The sequence below is a fragment of the Cyprinus carpio genome, chromosome B6 (genome assembly GCF_018340385.1).
Source record: "Cyprinus carpio isolate SPL01 chromosome B6, ASM1834038v1, whole genome shotgun sequence".
NCBI classification, from domain to species: Eukaryota; Metazoa; Chordata; class Actinopteri; order Cypriniformes; family Cyprinidae; genus Cyprinus; species Cyprinus carpio.
In genome coordinates, this window is record NC_056602.1 from 8,531,471 (window position 1) to 8,554,709 (window position 23,239).

At 38.6% G+C, this 23,239-nt stretch overlaps 1 protein-coding gene across 16 annotated transcripts in view; it reads left to right on the forward strand.

Annotated features, from left to right (window-relative positions):
- Positions 1–23,239, forward strand: part of LOC109091758 (bromodomain adjacent to zinc finger domain protein 2B-like) — a 40,166-nt gene that overhangs the window by 12,621 nt on the left and 4,306 nt on the right. For 2 of the 16 annotated variants that reach the window (XM_042725514.1, XM_042725517.1), the window contains exons 7-31: positions 1,975–2,572; positions 3,939–4,229; positions 6,082–6,142; positions 6,859–6,967; positions 7,239–7,340; positions 7,868–8,084; positions 8,172–8,264; positions 8,349–8,410; positions 8,561–8,626; positions 9,447–9,512; positions 10,568–10,612; positions 11,011–11,043; positions 13,557–13,622; positions 13,898–14,038; positions 15,180–15,431; positions 15,755–15,978; positions 16,806–16,880; positions 17,105–17,333; positions 17,465–17,527; positions 18,349–18,493; positions 18,593–19,359; positions 20,985–21,252; positions 21,424–21,579; positions 22,482–22,642; positions 22,729–23,030. In XM_042725514.1, the coding sequence (XP_042581448.1) occupies positions 1,975–2,572; positions 3,939–4,229; positions 6,082–6,142; positions 6,859–6,967; positions 7,239–7,340; positions 7,868–8,084; positions 8,172–8,264; positions 8,349–8,410; positions 8,561–8,626; positions 9,447–9,512; positions 10,568–10,612; positions 11,011–11,043; positions 13,557–13,622; positions 13,898–14,038; positions 15,180–15,431; positions 15,755–15,978; positions 16,806–16,880; positions 17,105–17,333; positions 17,465–17,527; positions 18,349–18,493; positions 18,593–19,359; positions 20,985–21,252; positions 21,424–21,579; positions 22,482–22,642; positions 22,729–23,030 (4,592 nt within the window). The remainder of the gene's footprint in view (positions 1–1,974; positions 2,573–3,938; positions 4,230–6,081; positions 6,143–6,858; positions 6,968–7,238; positions 7,341–7,867; positions 8,085–8,171; positions 8,265–8,348; positions 8,411–8,560; positions 8,627–9,446; positions 9,513–10,567; positions 10,613–11,010; positions 11,044–13,556; positions 13,623–13,897; positions 14,039–15,179; positions 15,432–15,754; positions 15,979–16,805; positions 16,881–17,104; positions 17,334–17,464; positions 17,528–18,348; positions 18,494–18,592; positions 19,360–20,984; positions 21,253–21,423; positions 21,580–22,481; positions 22,643–22,728; positions 23,031–23,239) is intronic. The other 14 variants (XM_042725516.1, XM_042725524.1, XM_042725515.1 and 11 more) reach the window with 14 other exon arrangements.

Below are 23,239 nucleotides of genomic sequence, written 5' to 3' on the forward strand. Positions count from 1 at the left end.
AGTGATCAGATTTTTGTCTGGTGGATAATAAAATGGCATTTAAAGAAAGTTCACCAAATTTTTTTTTTCTAAATACACGATTTTAATAATTGAACTGACTATGAAAGAATGGTTCATGATTTATGTATACAATAATTTTTTTTTACTTCATGTATACTTCAGTTTACAAAATGCCACAAGACAGATCTTCTGTGAAACTGCAGACTTCAGCTGCAAGCTTTCATTGATAATCTGACTCCATCCAATCAACAACCAACGGATAGAACCACTTTGATCTGGATCTCACTTTGAGTCCACAATAAGGGAAAAAAAACTTGATCTGTTGTTGTTTCTGTTACATACTTATGGAGTTTATTACAATGCTTCAGAATGCCATAGACACCTGGAGGTGGGCTTCTTGGCAACACTATCTAGAATTCCCAAGCAACCTCATAAAACAGCAGTTTTCTGAAGAAAATGCAAAAATGAAGTTTCAATTTATTATTCCAATACATTCATGTTCATGAGTCTGGAAACTATAATGGTACTATGAAGATTTCAAGTGTTTGTGCTGAGCGGTTGAAGGCAGGCAGAGTTTGAGCATTCCTTCTTTCTTAATGAATGTTGTGAAGCTGATAGAGTCATGGCCGTTCTGTTGTTCTCTGTTTCAGCGAGTCAAAGCAGCATTATGCTTACGCACACTCTTCCTCCACCAGCACTTAAGCCACATGACAACCAGCGCAATTACCACATCTCCACCTCTCCCTCTCTGCTGTTTTTCCCCTCTCTCTTTGTTTGTCAGTCAGTTTGGTGTTTCTTGCTCCTCTCGTCTTTGCTCTTAGTATACATATCTCCCTTTCTCTGAAGATGTGCTTTGTTCAAGGAAATCAAGTCCTGTTTCACTTGGATTCAAAAACAGTGTTCCCCCACAGCAGTACTGGCTGTAATATTGATTTTGAGAAATAGATTAATAGTATAAATAGATATAAAATAAAAGAAATATAAAAGAAATAAAAAGTGTTTTTTATTCACTTATATATCAGATGTACGCATACTCCCATGTGGAATGTTGATTTAAAAAGAAATGTTTGTTCCTCAGTGTTGTTATTGTTATAGCTGAGGTGTGTAGTTCACTATTCTCATTAAATTATATGTGCTAAAACTTTATATTTATAGCTATCATTAAAGTTATCATCATTGCTGTGAACAGCACTTTATATTAAAATAGAGGCATTTCAGTATCATTACTTCATCAGTCTTCAGTGTCACTTGATTAGTCAGAAATCATTATAATATGCTGATTTGGTGCTCAAGAAACATTTCTTATTATTTTTATTGTTGTTGATGTTTGTGTTTGTTTGTGGTTGTGCTTATTAATATTTTTTTGTGGAAACTGTGATGCTCTACCGTTCAGAAGTCTGTGGTAACAAAGATTTAAAAAAGACGAAGAAAAAAAAAGAAATAATTTTGATCAGCAAGAATGCAATAATTTGATCAAAAGTGACAACAAAGACATTTATAATATTACAAAAGATTTCTATTTTGAAATAAATGCTGTTCTTTTTGAACTTCCTATTCATCAAAGAAACTAAAATATTATCTAGCAAAAACTTTTTCAGCTTTGATAATAATAACCATTATTAATAATTCCGCAGCAATAATAACTGAGCACCAAATCTGTATATTTGAAGGATTTCTGTGACACTGAAGATGAAGTAATAGCTGCTGAATATTCAGCTTTCCCATCACAGGCATGATTTACATTTAAAAATATGAAATAATTTAAATTAAAATAAAAAGTTCCTTTAAACTGTAATATTTTACTTTTTTCACTTTCTTAATATTTTTTTATCATATAACTGAAAAATACTTGAATCTTTTCTATTAATGCAACTTAGAAACTTGTGCGCAGCTTTTTAGTGAATGAGACTGGATGAGATATAGACTTGTTTTAGTTTCTTTCCATCATCGTTCCCTTTGTTTTTCCTTCTGCAGTCTTTCCTGTCTCAGGACCAGACGTTTCCTCTCCAGTTAAAGAAACAGCAGAATCCATCTAAGATAAACAAGAAGGCGGAGGCACTCACGTCTTCTTCCTCATCTTCATCCTCCTCCTCCGCACTCCCTCTTAAGCTCAGCTCTAAAGTGTCAGGTAGGACCAAGCCCCCTGCAGTGCAAGGTGTGTCCTCCTCCAGTCTGCCTTTCTCTCATGGCCTGCTGGGTCTGGGCCAGCCTAACGGAGTCATCCAGAGCACCCAGGATGTGCCGTTGGCCCTCACCACCAAACCTTGCTCAGACGTGCCTGTCAATCTCAGTACGGGAGGCCGTAAGAGCCCCGCTTCCGCGTCTCCCACTCCTAACCGCACCCGTGAGCCCCGGAAGAGCAAGACTCCCAAAGCGTTAGAAGCCTGGAGGGGTTTATCCCAGAACCACCTGGTGCAGTCTCTGGTGGACCTGTTTCAACACAGCGGAGCTGATCAGAAGCTGCCCAGCAGCAAAGACTCAGATGACTCTGCTGAGGACGAAGACGATGAGGATGATGATGTGGAGGATGAAGAGGATGATGATGAAGAGGATTCAGATGACAGTCTCTCAGGTGAGATGCCTAAGGAGAGAGGTTTTATAAGTGCATTAAAGTAATAGATTGTTCAGAAATGAAAATTGGTTAATTATTTTCTCCCTCCAAACACATAGACATCCATGGAACACAAAAGAGAATTGTTTTGAGAATATCCTTGCTGCTCTTTTCCATATGATTAAAATGAATGAAAATTTATTTAAAAAAAAGACACCATAAATTATGAAAATAGTTCATGATATATATTCATGATTGTGGATGACAAGAATTTCATTGAATGATCCTGACTAATTCACTATCAAGTCAGAAAAATAAATATTTTATTTTATTTTATTTCATCTAAAATCCTGATGCCTGACAATATTTCATACTGAATATCATTGTGTTTTCACTAGGAAATGCATCAAGTTATGGAAGGATTGTTTTAAAGAATATCCTGCCACTCTTCCATATGATTAAATCAAATGAAAATTTATCAAAAATGACAAAAAATAAAATAAAAAATAAACCTCACCATGAAGTTCTGTGGAAATCGTTCACGGTATACAGTATAGTGGTGGATAATAAGAATTTTAGTTAATAATCCTCATAGTCAATATGAAGTCAGATCATTTTTATTTTATTTTATTTTATTGTGGTAGATAAGTATTTTTGTTAATCCTCATAGTCAGTATAAAGTCAGAAAAATTATATTTTATTTTATTGTGGTGGATAATAAGAATTTAAGTTAATAATCCTCATAGTCAGTATGAAGTCAGAGACATTTAATTTTATTGTGGATAATAAGAATTTTAGTTAATCCTCACAGTCAGTATGAAGTCAGAGAAATTTAATTTGATTTTATTTTATTATGGTGGATAATAATAATGTTAGTTAATGTTCATAGTCAGTATGAAGTCAGAGAAATATTATTTTATTTTATCCTGATCCAAAGAAATATTCCTTAAATTATTTCTTACTGAATATCATTTAATTTTTATTTCAAAATACACCACATTATTGAAATTAAATATGTTGCTATTGTGCTATTTCAGTTTCTCTTTAAAGGAATAGTCCACCTAAAAATGAAAATTCTGTCACCATTTACCCAACTTCCAAACCTGTATGACTTTCTTTTTTCTGCGTAACACAAAAGAAGATATTCTGAAGAATGTTTGTAACCAAACATTTTGTTTCCCAGTTGACTGCCATTGTATTTTTGTCCTTTCAATGTCAAGTCAATACGAACCACTGAAGTTGAGTAAATGATGACAGAATTTTCATTGTTGCGTGAACTATTCCTTTAATTTGGTTCATTGGTGCAGCCAATGACACAAGACGTGTCCTAATGATCAGTGCCATAAACACCGTCTCATGTCCTCTCCTGTCGCCTTTTATTTCTCAGAGTCAGACAGCAATTCAGACAGCGAGATGAACGGCTCAGAGGGTGGTAAAAAGAAGCGCAAGGATGGAGTCATGGAGATGGACACCGATGGAGAGAAGACTCCTCAGAAACTCAGCAAGGGGTTTTCCCATCTGAACTCCTCCACCAATCACGGCCTGTCTGACTGTCTGCCACTAAACCTCCAAGTCATTAAGCCTTCCAGTGTGGCCACGCCCACCGTTGTAAGCAGCTCCGGTGCCTTGACCTATCACAGCTCTCCCTCCTCATCGTACTCTGTTGGCACCTCTCCAGGTAACCACAGGCAACGTCATTACTAAACTACAACTGGATATGCTTGACACCTTCCTTTGGAGCTCTGTCAGTGTCAAAGTGTGCATGGGGTTGAATATGTGTCGTGTGTACGCATATGCCCTTCTGTTTGTGTATTTGTCTGTGTGCAAGCTAGTGTCTATTTTTAGAAAGATAAATGGTGGCGTCTGGCATCACTCGACTCCCTTTGTGCCTGTCTATTTGGGTGTGCGTCCTTGGACCTAGCCATTGTGTCTGAGCTCTGTTTGGCGTGTATTCCAGGAAAAAACCTAAACTGATTTAATATTAAACTCTTTCCACTAATTGTGTGTTTGGTTTATACAGGGTCAGGTTTAGGGTTAGGTAAATGTAGCTGGTAACGAGAGCTCTTTGTGTGGTGTCTGGGTTAACCCCGGTACCCATGTTTGCCTTAACCTGTTAGCTGAGGCACATCAACCACCTCTGTTTGGCTGACTTAATCTGTTTTTTCTTTCTGAAGCTAACAGAGACATTTGTTAAACAAAACACTCACAAATCCAGCAAACATGGCACACAAGTGCATCTGCTCTTGGACGGCGTTCAGCATCCCTCACCGCGATGGAATGAAACACTTTTTCTAATGAAGCCGAAGTGTGTCCGTTGAAAAGCGCGAGGAATCTGTAATAAGCTGAGAGAAGTTACTGTGATGATTTGTTTTTGGAGCATTATTTGAGCTGCTGAGAGATACGTTTAACTCCCGTTTTGTTTGCAGACTTCACTTCTCAAAAGGAGAGAGATGAGGGTGATGATTCTGTTAGTTTCTTCCTGTGGTTTTTGTTAGAAAAAAAATTGCTATTGCTATTACTCATATTTTGAACAACAACCTATCCCTAAGCATTCAGTTTGAGCATGTAGCTTATCTTGCATCGTTTGTGCAACAGACATGAATGATACCTCAAATCACGCCATTAGTTTGCTCTTATTTGATCAGATGTTTACCTGCCTAAAATGCAGGTACCATGTCAATCATTGCCTGTTCTCTCTTTTTAAAAAAAAAAATAATAATAATGGTACTGGTTTTGCGTACACTACTGTTCAAATGTTTTGTGGTTGGTAAGATTTTTATTAAAAGTTTTTGTCTCATACTCTTAAGGCTGCATTTATTTAATCAGAATACAGAAACATAATATTGTGAAGTATTGTAACAAATTAAAATAACTATTTAATGAGAGCTGATCTTATTTTTTTAATGTAATCTTTTCCTAAAGCTGAAAAAAAAATTGTACTAGCCCAAACTTTTAAACAGAAGTTTATGTAATATCGGTCAATAATGTATATTTATTTGTTGATGCACATTTGTCCTATTTCTACATGCAATTTCTTTTACTTTATTTCTTTTAACTCAATAATTTAATAACCATATTAAGCAAATCTTAGAATTATTAACCATTTTTCATACTGTACATTAGAATGATGGCTTAATTTACTTGATTTTAGTTTTTAAATGTTTAAATGTTTATTTATTTGAAAATACTTTATAATTTAAATCATTGCCATTTTTTAAAATCTTCCATTAGCATATGAAAATAATTAGCTTTTTCAGTATCGGCCGGAATTTTAATATCATTGAACCCCTAGTAACCACAATTCAGGATGCCTTAGCTACCTAATTGAAATGCCCTGGCATTTTAGAGGCAAGATTTATGCATGCAGGCACCATCAAAAGCAGAACAATTAAAAATCAAGGTTTATTTAATGTTGTTTGCTCATTATGTGAGTTGTAATTTGTAAGAGATGATGAAACGGTTTGCTTAAAGTTTGTGTGTGTATGTGTGTGTGTTATAATGTGTTTTGTCTGGCTGTTGTCTTGTCTCAGGCTCTGCGAAGAGAAAGCGAGTGATGAATGAAGATGATTTACGGATTCCGCTGGAAATGGGGTACGTTTAAATATGACACACGCTGGTGGCAGCATGACTCAACACCTGTTAACCACAGCTCTGCATTCTGTGCTTCTAAAGCAGCAGAGCACACAGTCTCATGCAAACATCGCATTAAAACTGCAGATGTTTAAATACTCTGCTCAAATCAGAATTCTTTGCTCTGTTATTACAAACCCATTCAAAAAAGTTAAGTAGCGGCAGCATTGCACTGTGATGGTGTAATGGCATTGTACTTACATGCTTTGAATGATTGTCATATTCACATTCATGATTTATATTCAACATATTTGCATGATATCATGGTATTATCAAGGTACGTGTGAATGCCACAGCAAAAAGAAAAAAGGTTTTTAGTCATTTCAAATCTGGGTAGGTGTTGTTTATGTTATTTAACATTTACACCTTATTTAAACTTGAAGAACCAACTTCCTATGATTTTTAAACATAATTTACTTGATTTTTATTATTTAGTTTGTTCTTGCCTGAAAAATAAGCTTCCTGCCTCCATGCCTTTAAATAATCAATCAATCAATCAAAGTACATGTATTACCATGCCCACTATCATATAAAATAAAATCAGTTTTAAAAATGGCATAAACATGAAATTATATTGCATAAAAATAAATGTTTTAGTTCATCAAGCAGTTTTTGAAAGTTTGTGCGAGTGTGTTGTATTATGCACTTCTTCTTCAATGTGTATGTTGTTGTTCTAGCTGGCAAAGAGAGACCAGGATGAAAACAGTGGGGGATCGGCTGCAGGGAGACGTTGCGTATTATGCCCCGTGTGGCAAGCGACTGCGACAGTACCCAGATGTTGTAAAGGTAACCTTTACCCGTCTTCCCTGCTGCCCCATGCTTAGACCCCCCAAAACGCTCAGGAAGCCTCACTCCCCACCCCTTTCCTCTCCCAGTGCACCATTAGCAGTTATTGGTGTAAGATCCAGCAGTTTATTTCAGTGATCTGGTCACTTTTAGCTAGCTGTGCACTGTTATGGCAAGTGTGCTAGGCTGCTTTCAGTTTGGTACCATTATAGTGCTAATGGCTCTCTGGATGTCCTGTCTGACAAAATCACTATTATTCTCTCTTCTGTAGTATCTGTCCAGATACGGAATAACTGACATCACACGTGATAATTTTAGCTTCAGTGCAAAAATAAGGGTTGGTGACTTCTATGAAGCCAGAGAAGGACCCCAGGTGAATGCCTTTGATCTCCTCTTTATCTTTTTTTTTTTCTCTCTCTGTCTCTCATATTCTTTCACTCTCCCTGTATCTCTCTTTCATCTTGAACAGGGCAGGGAATTTGATTGAACCCCGATAGCCTGAATTTCCCCTTTTAAACTAAAGGGAGTCTGTGCAATAATCAGCGCTCGTTGTTTCCACAGGGTGTTACTTCATGTTTTGTCTGTCATGTGTGTTGAAAGAGATTCTTTAGATTAAAGATACAGTGGAGCAAACGTTGGGACATTTTATTGATTAAAATGTAAATTTGACTCTTCTTATTTTTTGAATTTACTTCATTTCATGCTTTTTAATTCATTTGCTTAAATTGGATCTACAGTACATTGAGAATAACATTTCAGAATATTACCAGTTACTGATTATAGAGTTTATAGAGTTACATGATCATTAGTGATGTTAGGGAACCAGACTAAAATAGAAGTTTCTGTGTTTTACTGTCATCTTTATAAATCTGACACTCCTCTGTCCCCTGCTTCCCTCAGGGTCTGCAGTGGACTCTTCTGAAAGAGGAAGAGGTCATCCCCCATATCTTGGCCATGGAAGGTCGGCGAGGCCGTCCACCCAACTCTGAGCGGCAGTCGAGAGGCGGCAGCGAGGTTTCGGGCAGCCGGCGGCGAAAGGGCCGCCCCCCGAATCTAGGAGAGAGCGAATTCCCAAGTCCCTCCGAGGCCAAACTGCTGCGCAAGCTGGAGGCTCAGGGTAAAGTGCTTCTTTTTGACTTGTTCACCTCATTCATAGATATTAATGCATGTATTGATGGAAGAGATTTTTCTGATTTCATTGCAGAAATCGCCCGACAGGCGGCTCAGATGAAGCTCATGAGGAAACTAGAAAAACAGGCACTCGCACGGGCTGCCAAGGAGGCCCGCAAACAGCAAGGTACTCCAGGTTTATGAATATCACTCTATTACTCAGAATGGCATTCAGACAACTTGCTTAAGCCTCGTTCTATCTCTCATTCAGCTATTATGGCTGCAGAGGAGAGGAGGAAGCAAAAGGAACAGTTGAAGATTCTCAAACAGCAGGTGAGTTTGTGAAGGAAACCTGTTTTCAGCCAGTCTGAGGATCACTTGGTATGAGATTATAAGCGTTAATTCAGAACAGAGACGGCCGGTGCTTCTTTAAATGCACAGCAGCGCTTTCAATTAACAGACTTCCTCCTCCTCTCCTACCAGGAAAAGATAAAGCGCATTCAGCAAATCCGTATGGAGAAGGAACTCCGCGCACAGCAGATTCTCGAGGTACGGAGTGACTGCGGAAAGAAAATAATAAATTAAAAGAGTTGAAATAGGCTTAACATTCTTAAAATACACGCCACCCCCTTCAGTTCCTGTTTAACATGGAGCCCGGACCACAGCAGAATCACTCACCAGCATTTTGGGGCTCTGAGTTCTGCATAATTTTTGTCAGGACTAATGCTAAATTGGTTTTGGTGGACAGTTTTTGAATATTAAATTTGCTGCCTCCTGTGTTTCAAACCAGAGGTAAATTAGACCTAAAAGATTTTTTTCCATCAGACAATGGCAGTTCTTGCATAAGTAGCAGGAGGAAGACACTGTTTACTTTACTCTCCCAATTATAGAGGCTTCAAAAGTGTTTTAGCCGGACAAAATCAAATTGGAGCTGACACGCTTGGCAAGCCATTCTGAACAGGATTTCTTGCTGTTTGTAATTACGTATTTAAATTTTCAGCTAATTCGCCTTTGCTTTCTTTTTATATTGCCGTTGTCAGAGGCCGAGGTTTATTGAATAGTTTTGAAGATCTCGGGGATGATTCTGACACGGACTTAAAGAGAAAACATTCTCAGCCACTGACTCAGTGATCTGTAGCTAGAGAAAGCGCAACAATGGCAAGATGTGAGACAGAAGGGCTTTCCTGTTTGTGTGTGTGTGTGTGTGTGAATGTTTCGATGCCAACTCTCGCTTTTCCTCTCGCAGACACATCAATCAAAGTGTTAGTATAAGTTATAAATAAAACAGATGTTGGTTTAGCGTGTTTAATTTAGGTGTATACCCAGCATGGCAGCACTGGTCTGACCCAGACCTGTTTTGCATTGGCAGGCAAAGCGGAAAAAGAGACAGGAGGCTGCCAATGCCAAAATGTTGGAGGCGGAAAAGCGAATAAAGGTCAGTTTGTGAGTGAGAAGAGATGCTACACACCTACTCTTGCGCACTATGAATCATCGCCGTGGAAACTCCCCCCCACCACCACCACCACCCAAGAAAACTTCCCTTGCTCTCACCTACCCCGGCAAACCATTAACATTCCTCGGCCACAACAAAGGAGCAGAGCCTCTGTTTGACTGATGTCTGCCGGCCTGTGGGGGAAAATTAGCTTGACATCTGGATTTTTGCTGTTGTTGTTTAAAATGAAAAATGCACAGTGCATCTTTTTATGTCTTGTACACATGGGGCCCTCACTAGAATACACAACCTGCTCTAAATAGCCTCCCTTATTTAAATGAAGTTTTTTTTTTTTTTTTGTCGAGTGTTATGGCTTTTAGTCACGTCTGTTAACTTTGCAGCAATCTTGAATCAAACGTAGGCTTTTGAAATGCACAGAATTTCTTAGGGCAGTATGATGAAAGTGTTGTGCGATATAAATAATTTTATGTCACAACAGCATACCACGATCTAGTTATTTTGTGGAAAATTGCATAAAAATGGGCAGTGTGTGAGGTCATTTAGTTATTTATTAAGACATAAATGACTTTTAAATACCTTTACATTCTTTAAAAAGTAAATACATTTTTTTCAAAAAATCTAAAAATTAAAAAAACTATTTTTGTCTCTTTTTGGATCAATTGTATGTAGTATTGTAGAGTACTATATATGCCACCATACCACTCTATTCACTAGCACTTTCTAGCACTAGCACTAGTCTTTCTCTTAAGGGAAAATAAAACCAAAGTTAATGACTCATCTTGTTTGCAGGGACATGTAGGATTGTGTAGATGTTTGACTTGTTCTGTAAAACTCTTCATTTGATAACATGTTTAGGTAAAACATCACAGATATCTCGCATGACTTGGGTTACCATTTATATACAGATTACTGCATTCTTAGGCCTCATGGTTAGGACAGAAGACCCAGACAGGGTTCTGATTGATAGTGTCATTTTAGGCAGTCGTAATGAGTGTTTTGGTGTAGCATTGAATCGTTTTTATGTTTTGTGTTTGTAGGAAAAGGAGATGAGACGCCAACAGGCTGTTATTCTGAAGCACCAGGTCAGTCACCACTCTCATAAATAATAGGTCTCATAATGGCCATTTATATAGTAGTAGTAATTTTTGCTACAAAATGCAGGAGAAAGGGAGGCAAAGAGCATGTTTTTCTTGTAGAGTTCACAGTCACCATGTGAAACGCAGTGCATTATGGGTTAAAAAGTATGCTTTAATAGATTTGTTCAGTCTATGCCCATGTAAGAAGTGGCGAGTCTCATGTGGTTCTGTCTTTAACTTTCTGCTGATTCTCTTTGGTTAATTTCCATGCTTTTTGGGAGTGGGATCTGTCTCTTTGGGGTTACAGGCTGAAGTTTTGAGTTTGTTTATTTTTTTCTTTTCTTTTTAAATGACGCTGTGATTTTTTTTCTGTCTCATAATACTCTGCCAACTCTCTCTCTCAGGAGATGGAGAGGCATAGACTAGATATGGTATGGGTATGTTTCATCTTCTGTACATCTAACACTCGCATCGTGAATCCTGGTTGTGATATGATGTCATAGCAGCACATTTTTAAATGTAGCACTGGCTGCTGTCAAAACTACATTTTCCTTCTGCATGGCTTTTCAAGCAAAAAAAGAGAACAAAAGAAAAAACTGCATCGCCTACATCTGCTATGCGTGTCAATGAGAGAAAACCGGCTTTGATGCAGCAGGCCTGTGGCTTGTTTGTGTGTGTGTGTGTGTGTATGTGTGTAAGGTTGAGTGTGTGTGTGTTTGTGTCTGGAGCCTGTTGAGTACATACTCTCATTGGTGGAAAGTGCCACACACCCTCATTCCACATGTAAAGTCACCCCAATATTGTGTAGTATCATCATCGCTGTGAAAATGTGAGTGTTGGTGTGTATGTGTGTGTGTGTATGTATGTTGTGACAGACTCTTTGTCAAGATGTTGCATTTGCACTGAACTGATTGTCCTGCCTGTGAGGTCATCAGTACAGGTCAAAGGTCATTGTGCCTGACCAATGAGAGAATTTGAGGAAACTCACACTTCTCTCTGTTGTACATTCCATGCCATCTATGGGTCAGATATGAAGATTTCACACTAATTGGCTTTGTCCTTAAAGTCAACATGAGAGCATTCACAGCCCATTTTGTTTCCTTAATGTGATATTTTTCAGAGTAAAATATTTAACAAATTTGTGCAGCACTTAATTTTCCACTTCATTCAGTTAGGAATTGATTGGATTGTAAAAAAGACATTCCATACCAGAATGAAGCCAAACTTGAACACAAGTTTACTAAAAAAAAAAAAAAAAAGCAATCAATATTTTGGCTATTAGTTAGAGGTGCCCTCTGTAATTTTTAGGATTTACAGATAAAGAAATTAATAAAGAAATACTTTAAATTATTTTTAGATATATATTTATCAAGTACAATCACATAAGATAAAGGCTCTAGTCATATCAGTAATGCAATAAAACTGAGCCAAATACTGCTCACTTCATCTATGTTAAAGGGATAGTGAAAAAGTGAAAGTTAAGTAACGTTTGGAATTTGTGCTCTGCATTTAACCCATCCAAGTGCACACCAAAAAAAGTAGCGAACGCACACCCGGACATGGTAGGTGGAAGAAAGCGCTGGTTATTCACTCCTCTCACCTACAATTCCTGTCGGACCTGAGACTCGAACCCGCAACCTTTGGGTTACAAGTCCAACTCTTTAACCATTAGGCCCTGACTGCCCCCACACTAAAATAAAAATTCTGTCATTACTCACTCTCATGTTGCTCCAAACCCCTAAGGCCTTTGTTCATCTTTGGAAAACAAATTAAGACATTTTTGATGAAATCCGAGAGCTTTCTGACCCTGCATAGACAACAATGCAACTGACACGTTAAAGGCCCAGAAAGGTAGTAAGGACATCGTTAAAATAGTCCATGTGACATCAGTGGTTCAAGCTTAATTTAATTAAGTTATGAGAATACTTTGTTTTGCGCAAAGAAAACCGAAATAACTACTTGATTCAACAATTTCTTTTGTTCCTTGTCAGTCGAAATTGCAGTTGAACTACTGATGTCACATGGACTATTTTAACAATGTCCTTACTACCTTTCTTGGGCCTTGAACATTTCAGTTGCATTGTTGTCTATGCAGGGTCTGAAAGCTCATCAATAATATATTAATTTGTGATCCGAAGATGAACAAAGTTCTTACAGGTTTGAAACAACATGAGGGTGAGTAATTAATGACAGAATTACTATCCCTTTAGCACCCTTGTTTTTAAACAATTTCATTTGTAGATCTTCTAAGTTTGACTGCAAAGTGGTATCAGTAACTGAATACTCACGTTATGCTACATCCACACCACTAGATGTCAGTATTAATCCAAGACATTGGTAGCGCAACATAAACAACAAATCACTGAGTGCACATTTAACATTATCCAACAGTCTGTGAGTTCTAGGTAATCTCAGCCATAAATTAGTTATTTGCCAGTTTTACATTTTAAAGAAAGATACTAAGTAAGACCTGAAAAGTGTATTAAGAAAGTAAATAGGGTCCATTATGATTTCATGTTGACTTTAAATTCATAATAACAGTGACATAGCAACATGCTTCACTGTAAGGACAGGACATTGAGGCTGAGGGAAATCTGATGTATTTTCCCTTGTTAGCTTGTAACAGTAGCTACGCTAATCTAACTCAAGATGCACCAACAGCTTTCCTCCTCTGACCTGCCCATTACATCTGTGGCTTTTCTTTTCGCTCTTTTGTTCCCGTCTGATCAGCTGTAACACACGTTTTTGTGGCTGCCTCATCCTGGCCATAGCAATGTGTCCGTTTTACACCTACTTTTTTCTTTCTCTCTCTCTTTCTGTGCAACATGCTAAACCACGCTGATCAGTTTTATCGTCTGTCTCTGGCTTTTATATTTTGTTTGTTTTCTCTGTGTGGATCTGTATGCTCTGCTTTCCTCCACTGAACGATGGAATCATTCTGTCTTTTCAGGAGAGGGAGAGGAGAAGACAGCACGTTATGCTAATGAAAGCTGTGGAGGCTCGGAAAAAAGCTGAGGTGTGCAAAACGAAATAAATAAATAAAGGAACACTGTCCTTCACCACTCCGCTCTCCTCTCTGCACCTCAAAGCTTTCTTACATGTCACGTCTACCTGCTCTGCTACATTTCCTGAATGTGTCTCACCAAATAATTTGGATGTAGTTTGATAAATACCCTAAACTTTCCTCATTCTCCAAAAAACAAAGTTTTCTTGTAGAACATAATACCCTAATGTCAAACACGCCTGATGTGGCATCCAACTGGTTAGTAAAGTCTTTCTTCCACCCCGCAGGAGCGCGAACGCCTCAGGCAAGAGAAACGTGATGAGAAACGCCTCAACAAGGAGCGGAAAATGGAGCTCCGGAGGCTGGAGCTGGAGATGATCCGTGAGATGAAGAAACCCAATGAAGATATGTGTTTGACAGATCACAAGGTAATGGAACTGAATATCGTACGAGTTTTGCATCGTTTAAAAGTCAACTTTAACAATCATTTATGAAACCTTTATTTAGAATGCTTGTTTTTCTAAGATTATCTTTTCATTGATTAGCTATTAACATAAAGACTCATCCAATCAGAACTCTCAGAGGTATGATGTCATACACATAGCCTAAGCACTTCACAGTGAATTCACCTGAGACAGAATACTGCCACCTAGTGGTAACAAACATAGCTTTTTGATGAAGGTTAGTAGCTTATGAACTTAAATTTTGTTAATTCTTAAAATATAATGGCTGCTGTATAATTTCATTTATAAAGACCCACATTTACAGTGTGAAAAAATAATTATTGTCATACTGTAAAGACAACATGTTTCCATAATTAAGTGGCTTTTATATTGTAACTGTACTAAAAACAAAACAAATTATTATATCATTATCTAAAGCAGGGGTTTGTGATGGAACTGCAGGGGGTTCATGAGTTGATGAAAACCTTAATTATATCTTATGTAAATTTAAAATAAATAAATGGGGCTGCGCAATAATTGCGATATAACTTAGTGTGATTATAAAGTTAAAGGCTGGAATGTACTTAAATAACTAACAGTAATAATCTGATGTGCTGCGTGTTGCATGTAATGTGCATGTATTTATTATAATTATGAAGGTCAGTTTTTTTTGTTTTTTTTTAACTGTACAATTGTAATTTACAGCAGTAATATATTTTTGACTTCATTTTTTATAATTAGTTACTATTGCTACTGCTACTATGAATTATTATTATTATTATAACACCTAAGATGTGTTATAAGTAAATTGTTATAAGTGAATAGTTTTTATATAAATTTTTATTTATTATATATTTATTGATCTGAGTTAGAAAGGCCACAAACAAACAAATGTATGAATAAATAAAAAAATATTTACATGCTTAGTATGGTGGTTGTAATGGAATGAGAAGGAAATGTTGAATCACATGAACAAAATCATCTTGAAAGACATTTCTTTTGCATGATTTGTGTAAAAGAAGCAGACTTGATACTATTCTTGTCAGATTTCATTGCTCATTCGAAACATGATGTTTACAAACATTTTGTCTCACATGTCTCTCTATATTTCTCTGTCCCTCTATAGCCCCTTCCTGAGATTCCTCGTATCCATGGTCTGGTTCTTCCCGGGAGTGTGTTTGCGGACTGCCTGATGGTGGTGCAGTTCCTGCGGAGCTTTGGGAAGGTGTTGGGCATGGATCCCTCAGAATTGCCCACTCTGGGTATACTGCAGGAGGGACTGCTCAACCTGGGCAACAGCATGGGGCAAGTGCAGGACCTGTTGGTCCGGCTACTCTCTTCTGCTGTGTCCGACCCAGGATTGCCTCAAGGACACAGGGTGAGGAGGAAATGCCTGGAGGTTTCTTCAGTGTGATTGTCACTAGCATTAAGTGTACTTTAAGGCCTGTTTACACCTGCTATTAACATCTGTCTCAAGTGACCCGCTCACAAGTGCTCAGCAGGGACACATTTCTGTTTACATCTGGTATTAACATGCGTCTCCTGTGAGTGCTTGTGATCAAATTTAATCGAGGAAAGGGTCTCTGGTTTAATGAACACATAAATCACTTACTAAGTCAGTGTGCCACTGCATATGAATGATCTGTCGATCTTTGGTTAAAAGGGTTAGCAGAATTGCAACTGTTCCCTTTTCTCCATCAGGCTAAGTCTATATTGGGTGACCACCTGACCAATGTGGGTCTGAATCGGGACAATGTGTCTGAGGTTTTGCAACTGTACATGGAGGCTCACTGCTCTCAGACTGAGCTAGCTGATCTTACTCTGAGTCTGAGGACCAAGGCTTTTCAGGCCCACACGCCGGCTCAGAAAGCCGCTGTCCTGGCCTTCCTGGTACATGAGTTGTCCTGCAGTAAAAGCGTGGTCAGGTAAGAAACAATAAATTCCACTTATGTTTTCAGAGTTCAGCTGCAGTGATTCTTGATGACATGATTGATGTTTACATTGGTACAGAGCACAACTCTTATACAAGATGGCTTTTTTTTAGTTATCACAGTATATACATTACAGCACATTTTTTCAACCTTGATACAATAATACATGAACCATTAACCAATTTTTACGTCAAAAATTCAAAGTTGTTTTTATATATGCATAGACCATTAACTGAATAACATGTTAACAAGACCTTTTAAAATGAGGCAAATAAATATTGTTTACTTCAAACAATATATTTTTTGAGAAATATGTCACATCCCTTTTAACATTAATTCAAAATCAACTAATTGCACCTATGCAAGACATTCTCAAACTCAAATGATTCATGTTTGGACTACAGATTACATTATAAAAGTGATACATGCTTATAATCTGTCAGGCCTGCCTGGGCAATATGAAATATGCATCTTGAAATAATAGGGCATAAAGAGGCAGTGGAGAGGTCACACAGTGTGACGGTCACAGAGCTTTAAAGACTTGATGCATGTGAACACAGGAACCTCAGCTGCTTGAGTTCATCATGTGATATTATTATACATGTATATCTGGAATCTACTTAAACTAATAACAATTGGAAATTAAGTTAAAGCACTAAAATTAGTAACTGGGAATAAAAAGTAAAACTGAAAGAGGAAAAATTAAACCTTAAATTCATTTGAACAATTATTAATTATACTAAATAATTAAATTAATAGTTATAATACTAAAATAACACTGGTATCTACAGCAGTATAAAACTGTTTGTGTGTTTTTGCAGTGAGATTGACAAAAGCCTGGAGCACATGAACGTGCTGAGGAAGGACGAGTGTATTGTGGAGGGCAAATTGAAGAAGTGAGTATCAATACTTATGCCTGATTTATGCAAACATAATGGCTGTATTTCAGGACTTCTCTACCTAGAGACAGCATTTTCAGCTAGATGTTCAAACATTTGAATCTTACTTGGCATTAAACACAACCAATGTTTCCCTTTACTGACTGTAATAGCTGTGCATTGAATCCACATATCTTAGTTTTGTCACTGACTAATCAGAGTTTCTGCATATGTTCATGCAGAATGAAAACAATCTACGCTAAACGGACAGGGAAACGTGAAGCAATCACTGGAGGGGAGGAGCCTCAGGCTGCGGGCGGCTCCGCCATTGGTCACAAGCGCAAGAGGAAGGCTGGGGATAGTGATGACGATGATGATGAAGATGAGGACAGTGAGGATGCAGTGGATGATGATGAAGATGATGAGGAGGAAGAGGCTAAAAAGGGAAAAAAGGTGGAGACGTGTGATGAGGTAAAAGGCTTTCATTTTGAGTGCAGTTTTATACATTACATTTCATTACTTTAACTTTATTTAGCAGATCGAGCCTGAATATGTGTGTGTGTGTGTGTGTGTGTGTGTGTGTGTGTGTGTGTGTGTGTTAGGATGAGGGAGACCCAGCCACAAGTGTTGAAGAGCTGGAGAAACAGATTGAGAAGTTATCAAAGGTAAATTCAGATGTCATCATTTATTGCTGCATGATTTGGGGAATTTTTTTTTCCCTGATAAAATTCGTGATCGCAATTTAATATTTATTGATATATTATAATTTTTTTTTTTTAAAGGTTCAGGTTTACTGTTTACTTGTTTTTAGGGCCATGCAATTTCGTAATTATATATCAATATAACTATAAAATCTAAATAATGAAAATTATATTTTAATTATTATATTTATTATTATCATTATATTATTTATTGTTATTAATGAGAATTTGTTTAATTTTTTTAAACAAGTATTTTAGTTTTCTATAATTATAATGTAAAAATTTTTTTTATAAAAATTGTATTTATATTTTAAAAAACAAGTATATAAGAAAAATAGTACTACTACTAATAATAATGATTATAATTACAAGTAGAAATGTACAACTTATATTTATGTTTTAAACATTAAAGGAAAAAAGTTTTTATTTTGGAAGAAAAACGCAGGGAGCTCGTATAGCTTCTCATTTGCTGAAAACAGTTTATAAGTTTAGAATATGGTTGGCGCATTTTGTGTCTTAAATCTGCATTATAAAGGACCAAACTGAGAGCAGATATGGAAATTAGCCACTTCGAGACACTGTAAACACCAGATCATGAGCTGCTCGCGTGTAAATTAACACAGTGCCAAAATTCACTCTGAAACACGCAGTGCATATATTTATTTAAATAAATTGCAGCCTTTGTGATTTTTTAATTGCACAAATCCATATTGCAATTTCAATTAATTGTGCTGCCCTATTATAATTACATATATGGTCCCATAAAAATTTCTGTGTGAGTACAGCAGCAAAACCTGATCCGTCGGAAGCTGTTTGAGTCGTCTCACGCCCTGCGGTCCATGTCATACGGGCAGGACCGGTACCGCCGCAGATACTGGGTCCTCCCGCAGTGTGGAGGAGTTTACATAGAGGGGTTGGAGAGTGGAGAAGGTGAGTCTGTCTGCCCATCCCTCCATCCAGGAATGCATTTGCATACAGCCACACCATTAATTTTACACTAATTATGTTTTCCTTCTGTCTCTCATATAGGGGTCGAGGAATTGGAGAAAGAGCGTGAAAGGCTGAGAAACTTTCCAGTGCGGGTCAAAGAGGAGCCTAAGGAGGAAGTTCTGCAGCATCATCAGCATGACGAGATACAGGGGGCTGTGAAGGAGGAGGTGAAACAGGAGGAGGAGAAGCCCATCGATCCTGATAACGAGGCAAATAAAGAGATGCGCTCCTCCCCACTAAAAGACCAGCAGGAAACAGAGGTTGCAACCACGCCCCCTCAACCTCCAGAGCTCCACCCCTCACAAAGCCCTCAGTGTCAGGAACTGCCTCGTACACCTGTTGGGGCCAAGGGGCTCTGCCACACCCACAACGGCTGCCCGGCAACAGTCGCTATGGAAACTACATCAGCATCATCTCCAGCTCACTCTCCAACTACCTCCAAACTGACAGAGGCCAGCAGCCCGAGCGCAGAGCACACAATCCCTCCTCCTCTGCAGCTGGGCATCCCTGCGCACATCCTGCAGCCGCAGACTCAGCTCCTGGCCAACGACCAGCTGCTCAAGGTTCTCAGTGAGCGCAGCGGGCACTGGTTTAGCCTGCTGCCTCGCTCGCCCTGTGACGACACCTCCCTCATCCAGCCGTCGGCACACCCGCAGTCCTCACCCAGCAGCAACACCCCCAGCACACGGCCCAAAACGCCACCTCCACCATCTACCTCCTCTTCACACCATCACCTGCTTCCCCTTTCTGCGTCTGCAAGCCCTCTGAACTCCTCACCTGGTGGGATCAGCAACCTCAATTTGCAGGTAATTACCCATCCTACTTGAAATATATATTTCAGATTTACAGTGTCCAACATGATAAAGTGACAAGTCATAAATCTCTTTCAAGTTAATTAGCACTTTTGTCCTAACCAAGATATTTTGTAGTTGTTTGCATTCTATTTCTTTTACTTTAGGTTGCTCCGAGTCCACACACAGTGATATCTCAATGGTTCAAAATCTCGCTTCACATGGCTATATGAAATATGCCTAAGTGTGGTGATGATGTGAATTTTCGAACTTGTTCTGATTGGTTGTGATTGTTTAATGATGCACCAAACTGAAAATCTGGAACCAAAGATTCTGAAACTAAAAATGGCTATCAAATTGATGTTATAATAACATACAGTTAACTGATTGATGTTCTTTCTTTATGTGACTTTCTATAACATACAGACAGAAATGTAATATTGTTTAAATTAATGACTGTATTATAAAAAGTTATGCTTGTGTCACTGATCAAAGTAATGTAGCTTTAAACAAACTCAAGTCAGAATTATTAAATTAGAAAAATTATTAGATATTGAAAACATTATGCACCTGGAAGTAAAAAAAAAAAAAAATGTCTAATATTTATTCTGAATTGTGTGGCTCAAATCTAAATCAATGGATATAAATTTTTTTATGGTTTTTTTTTTGAATTGTGTGTAATCAAAGGCCCCTTGACTTTTCCAGTGGGACCACAGAACCAGTCATAAAGGTAAATTTTTCGAAATTGAGATTCATACATAATCTGAAAGCTGAATAAATAAGCTTTCCATTGATGTATGGTTTGTTAGGATAGGATACAACTATTTGAATATCTGGAATCTGAGGATGCAGAAAAATCTAAATACTGAGAAAATCGCCTTTAAAGTTTTCCAAAGGAAGTTCTTAACAATGCAAATTACTAATCAGAAATTAAGTTTTGATACATTAAGGGTAGGAAATTTACAAAATATCTTCATGAAACATGATCTTTACTTAATATCCTAATCATTTTTGGCATAAAAGAAAAATCAATAATTTTGACCAATACAATGTATTTTTGGCTATTGCTACCAATATACCTGTGCTGCTTATGACTGGTTTTGTGCTCCAGGGTCACAAATACAGGTTTTTCCAAACAGTTGTACAGTAGGTGAATTAAAATAGGAAATATCTTGATTTTAATGTTTGCTTTCTCTAATGTTTGGGAAGTCGTGGCCTAATAGTTAGAAAGTTTGACTCCTAGCCCTAAGGTTGTGGGTTCAAGTCTCGAGCCGGCAATACCACGACTGAGGTGCCCTTGAGAAAGGGTACCGAACCCCCAACTGCTCCCCGGGTGCCGCAGCATAAATGGCTGCCCACTGCTCCGGGTGTGTGTTCACGGTGTGTGTGTTCACTGCTGTGTGTGTGCACACTGGATGGGTTAAATGCAGAGCATGAATTCTGAGTATGGGTCACCATACTTGGCTGTATGTCACGTCACTCACTCACTCTTATTTTAAATCATTTTAAGTCATTTTGACATCCACTTGTAGGTTTGTTGAGGCCCCGTAGTGGGCCCCAGACCCCTAGTTGAGAAGCACTGATCTAAATAACATGGATGCTCATCATATATCTCATGCATTCTCATTATCTCCTCCCAGGTAAAGCCAGGTGGAACTCTGATTGGTTTACCTTTGGGCAATTGGTCCGGTGGGATCATCAGCCCCAATCTCCCCCTGTGCAGCAGCCCCCTGCACATGTACCCCTCAGTGGAGGGCAGCGCCAGCCCCCTGCTGGCACCCAGCGTCTCAACCAGCAAAAGTGGTTCTCCTGTTCCCACTGGGGAGAAGCTTACATCTGCTTCTTCTCCAATGGCACTGGACCTTCCTAGGAATCACGACCACCCTGAACCCCTGCCCATACCAGAGGGTGAGTGCAGTACCATCAACTAAATCACTCAGAAATCACGCAAACAAATGCTACTCCACCTAGCTGTTAAATAATAATGTTGCACTTTCAGTTTGTACTTTTCCCAACAACGAGTCATTAGTCAAGTTTTGTTTGCGGTTGTTGATGGAAATGTTTTTGTCTGATTGGCAGACATGCTGCTGGGCTGGTGGAAGGTGACAGACATGGAGGAGCTGAAAGCGTTAGTGAACGCTCTTCACAGCAGAGGCATCCGAGAGAGAGCCCTGCAGAAACAGCTGCAGAAAACTATGGAGCTCATCGCACAGACCTGTAACAAGAACCGAGAGGGTGAGTTGAATCATTATGAGATAGCACAATGTGCCTGTGTGTGTTTTATCTTACAGATTTAGCCATGGAAACAATTCAAGCTAACAAAGGCTGCCAGAGATTGTTTATTGATCACAAACCCATTTTAACATAATCTACCACATTTACCTAATTTGTCATTAAAATGATTGAAAAAAGACCTTCATACTGCATGTTTCTTTTAAGATGAAATCCAAGGAAGACTTATCACAAAACTAAATTTCATTAAATTTTTTATGTCTTTTTTATTGTTGATTTCTAAAATTTTAATTGTTGTAATCTTGATTGAGTTTTCTTTCTTCTATTAAACATGAAAGAAGATATTTTGAAAAATGTTGGTAACCAAACAGTTGACGGTTGCCATTGACTTCCATAATATGGAAATATATACTGTGGAAGTCAATGGCTACCGTCAACTGTTTGGTTAATAATTGTAGTAAATGATAACAGAGCTTATTATACATTATTTATACATTAAGTGATTATACATTAAGTACTGAATAATATTAATTAACACATATACTTGGTTTAGGGTTAATTGCATGTAATTATGCATAAACTACTGTTATAACTGATGTAAGAACAAGTAACAAGCGTACTGTAAAATAAAGTGTTTCCCAGTATATTTTTTAAAGAAAAGAATTGTGAGCACATTTCGGCAAATTCAGATTTGAGGTTAACTGATATAGAATGCAAATCCAATAAATCAGAATAACCACAATTTACTATCTGACTTGTATGCAGTCGTAAATAATATTCATAAAACACTCTCTAACGACTCAGCCGAGCATGCAGTTGTCAGAACGAGCTGAATTGTGCTGTGATGTGCTTTACGGGTGTGATCTCTCCTGGGGTCTTATGGCTGTCTTATTTTTTGTTTGCAGTGGCAGTTATGGAGGTCTCAGAGCTCGACGAGGGCCAGGTTTCCGTGGAGACGCTGCAGGAGTGGTGTGTGGAGGAGCAGGCCATGGAGACCGACATCGCTCTGCTGCAACAGGTGGAGGAGCTGGAGCGCAAAGTCACGTCTGCCAGCCTGCAGGTCAAAGTGAGCGTTTGTACAGCTTCCAGAAATGAATCAAATCGTTGTCATTTCTTCTACTAACCTATACCCCATAAACCTTTGCTTTTCAGGGCTGGACATATCCTGAACCACAGTCTGAAAGAGAGGACCTGGTCTATTATGAGCACAAGGCCCTCCCCAAGCCCCGCCCCGGGGCGGAGTCTCAGGAGGAGCGAAGCTCGGAGAAAGGCCTGATCCGTCGACCCAGCAATCCGCTGGACATCGCAGTGACGCGATTGGCAGAGCTGGAGCGTCACATCGAGAGAAGGTACCTGCGGAGCCCCTTAGGGACCACCATCCAGATCAAACTGGATAATGTGGGTACAGTCACTGTCCCCGCACCTGCTCCATCCACTAGCGCTGGAGGGGAAGGGTAGGTCATCCAGAATGCCAGCCTTCGTCTCTACTCCTCCTCATCCTCCCCCCCCCCTCTCTCTACTGGCTGGGGCTTCTCTGCTCGTCCGTCCATCCGTTCTCACCCTGGCTCCGGTTTCGAATTTTGGTTCTTGTGCTGTGTGTTTGATTTTTTTTTTTCTTCCTCTCGCTCCCTTGCCTGCACCTTTCCTGTTTTTGGCTGCATGG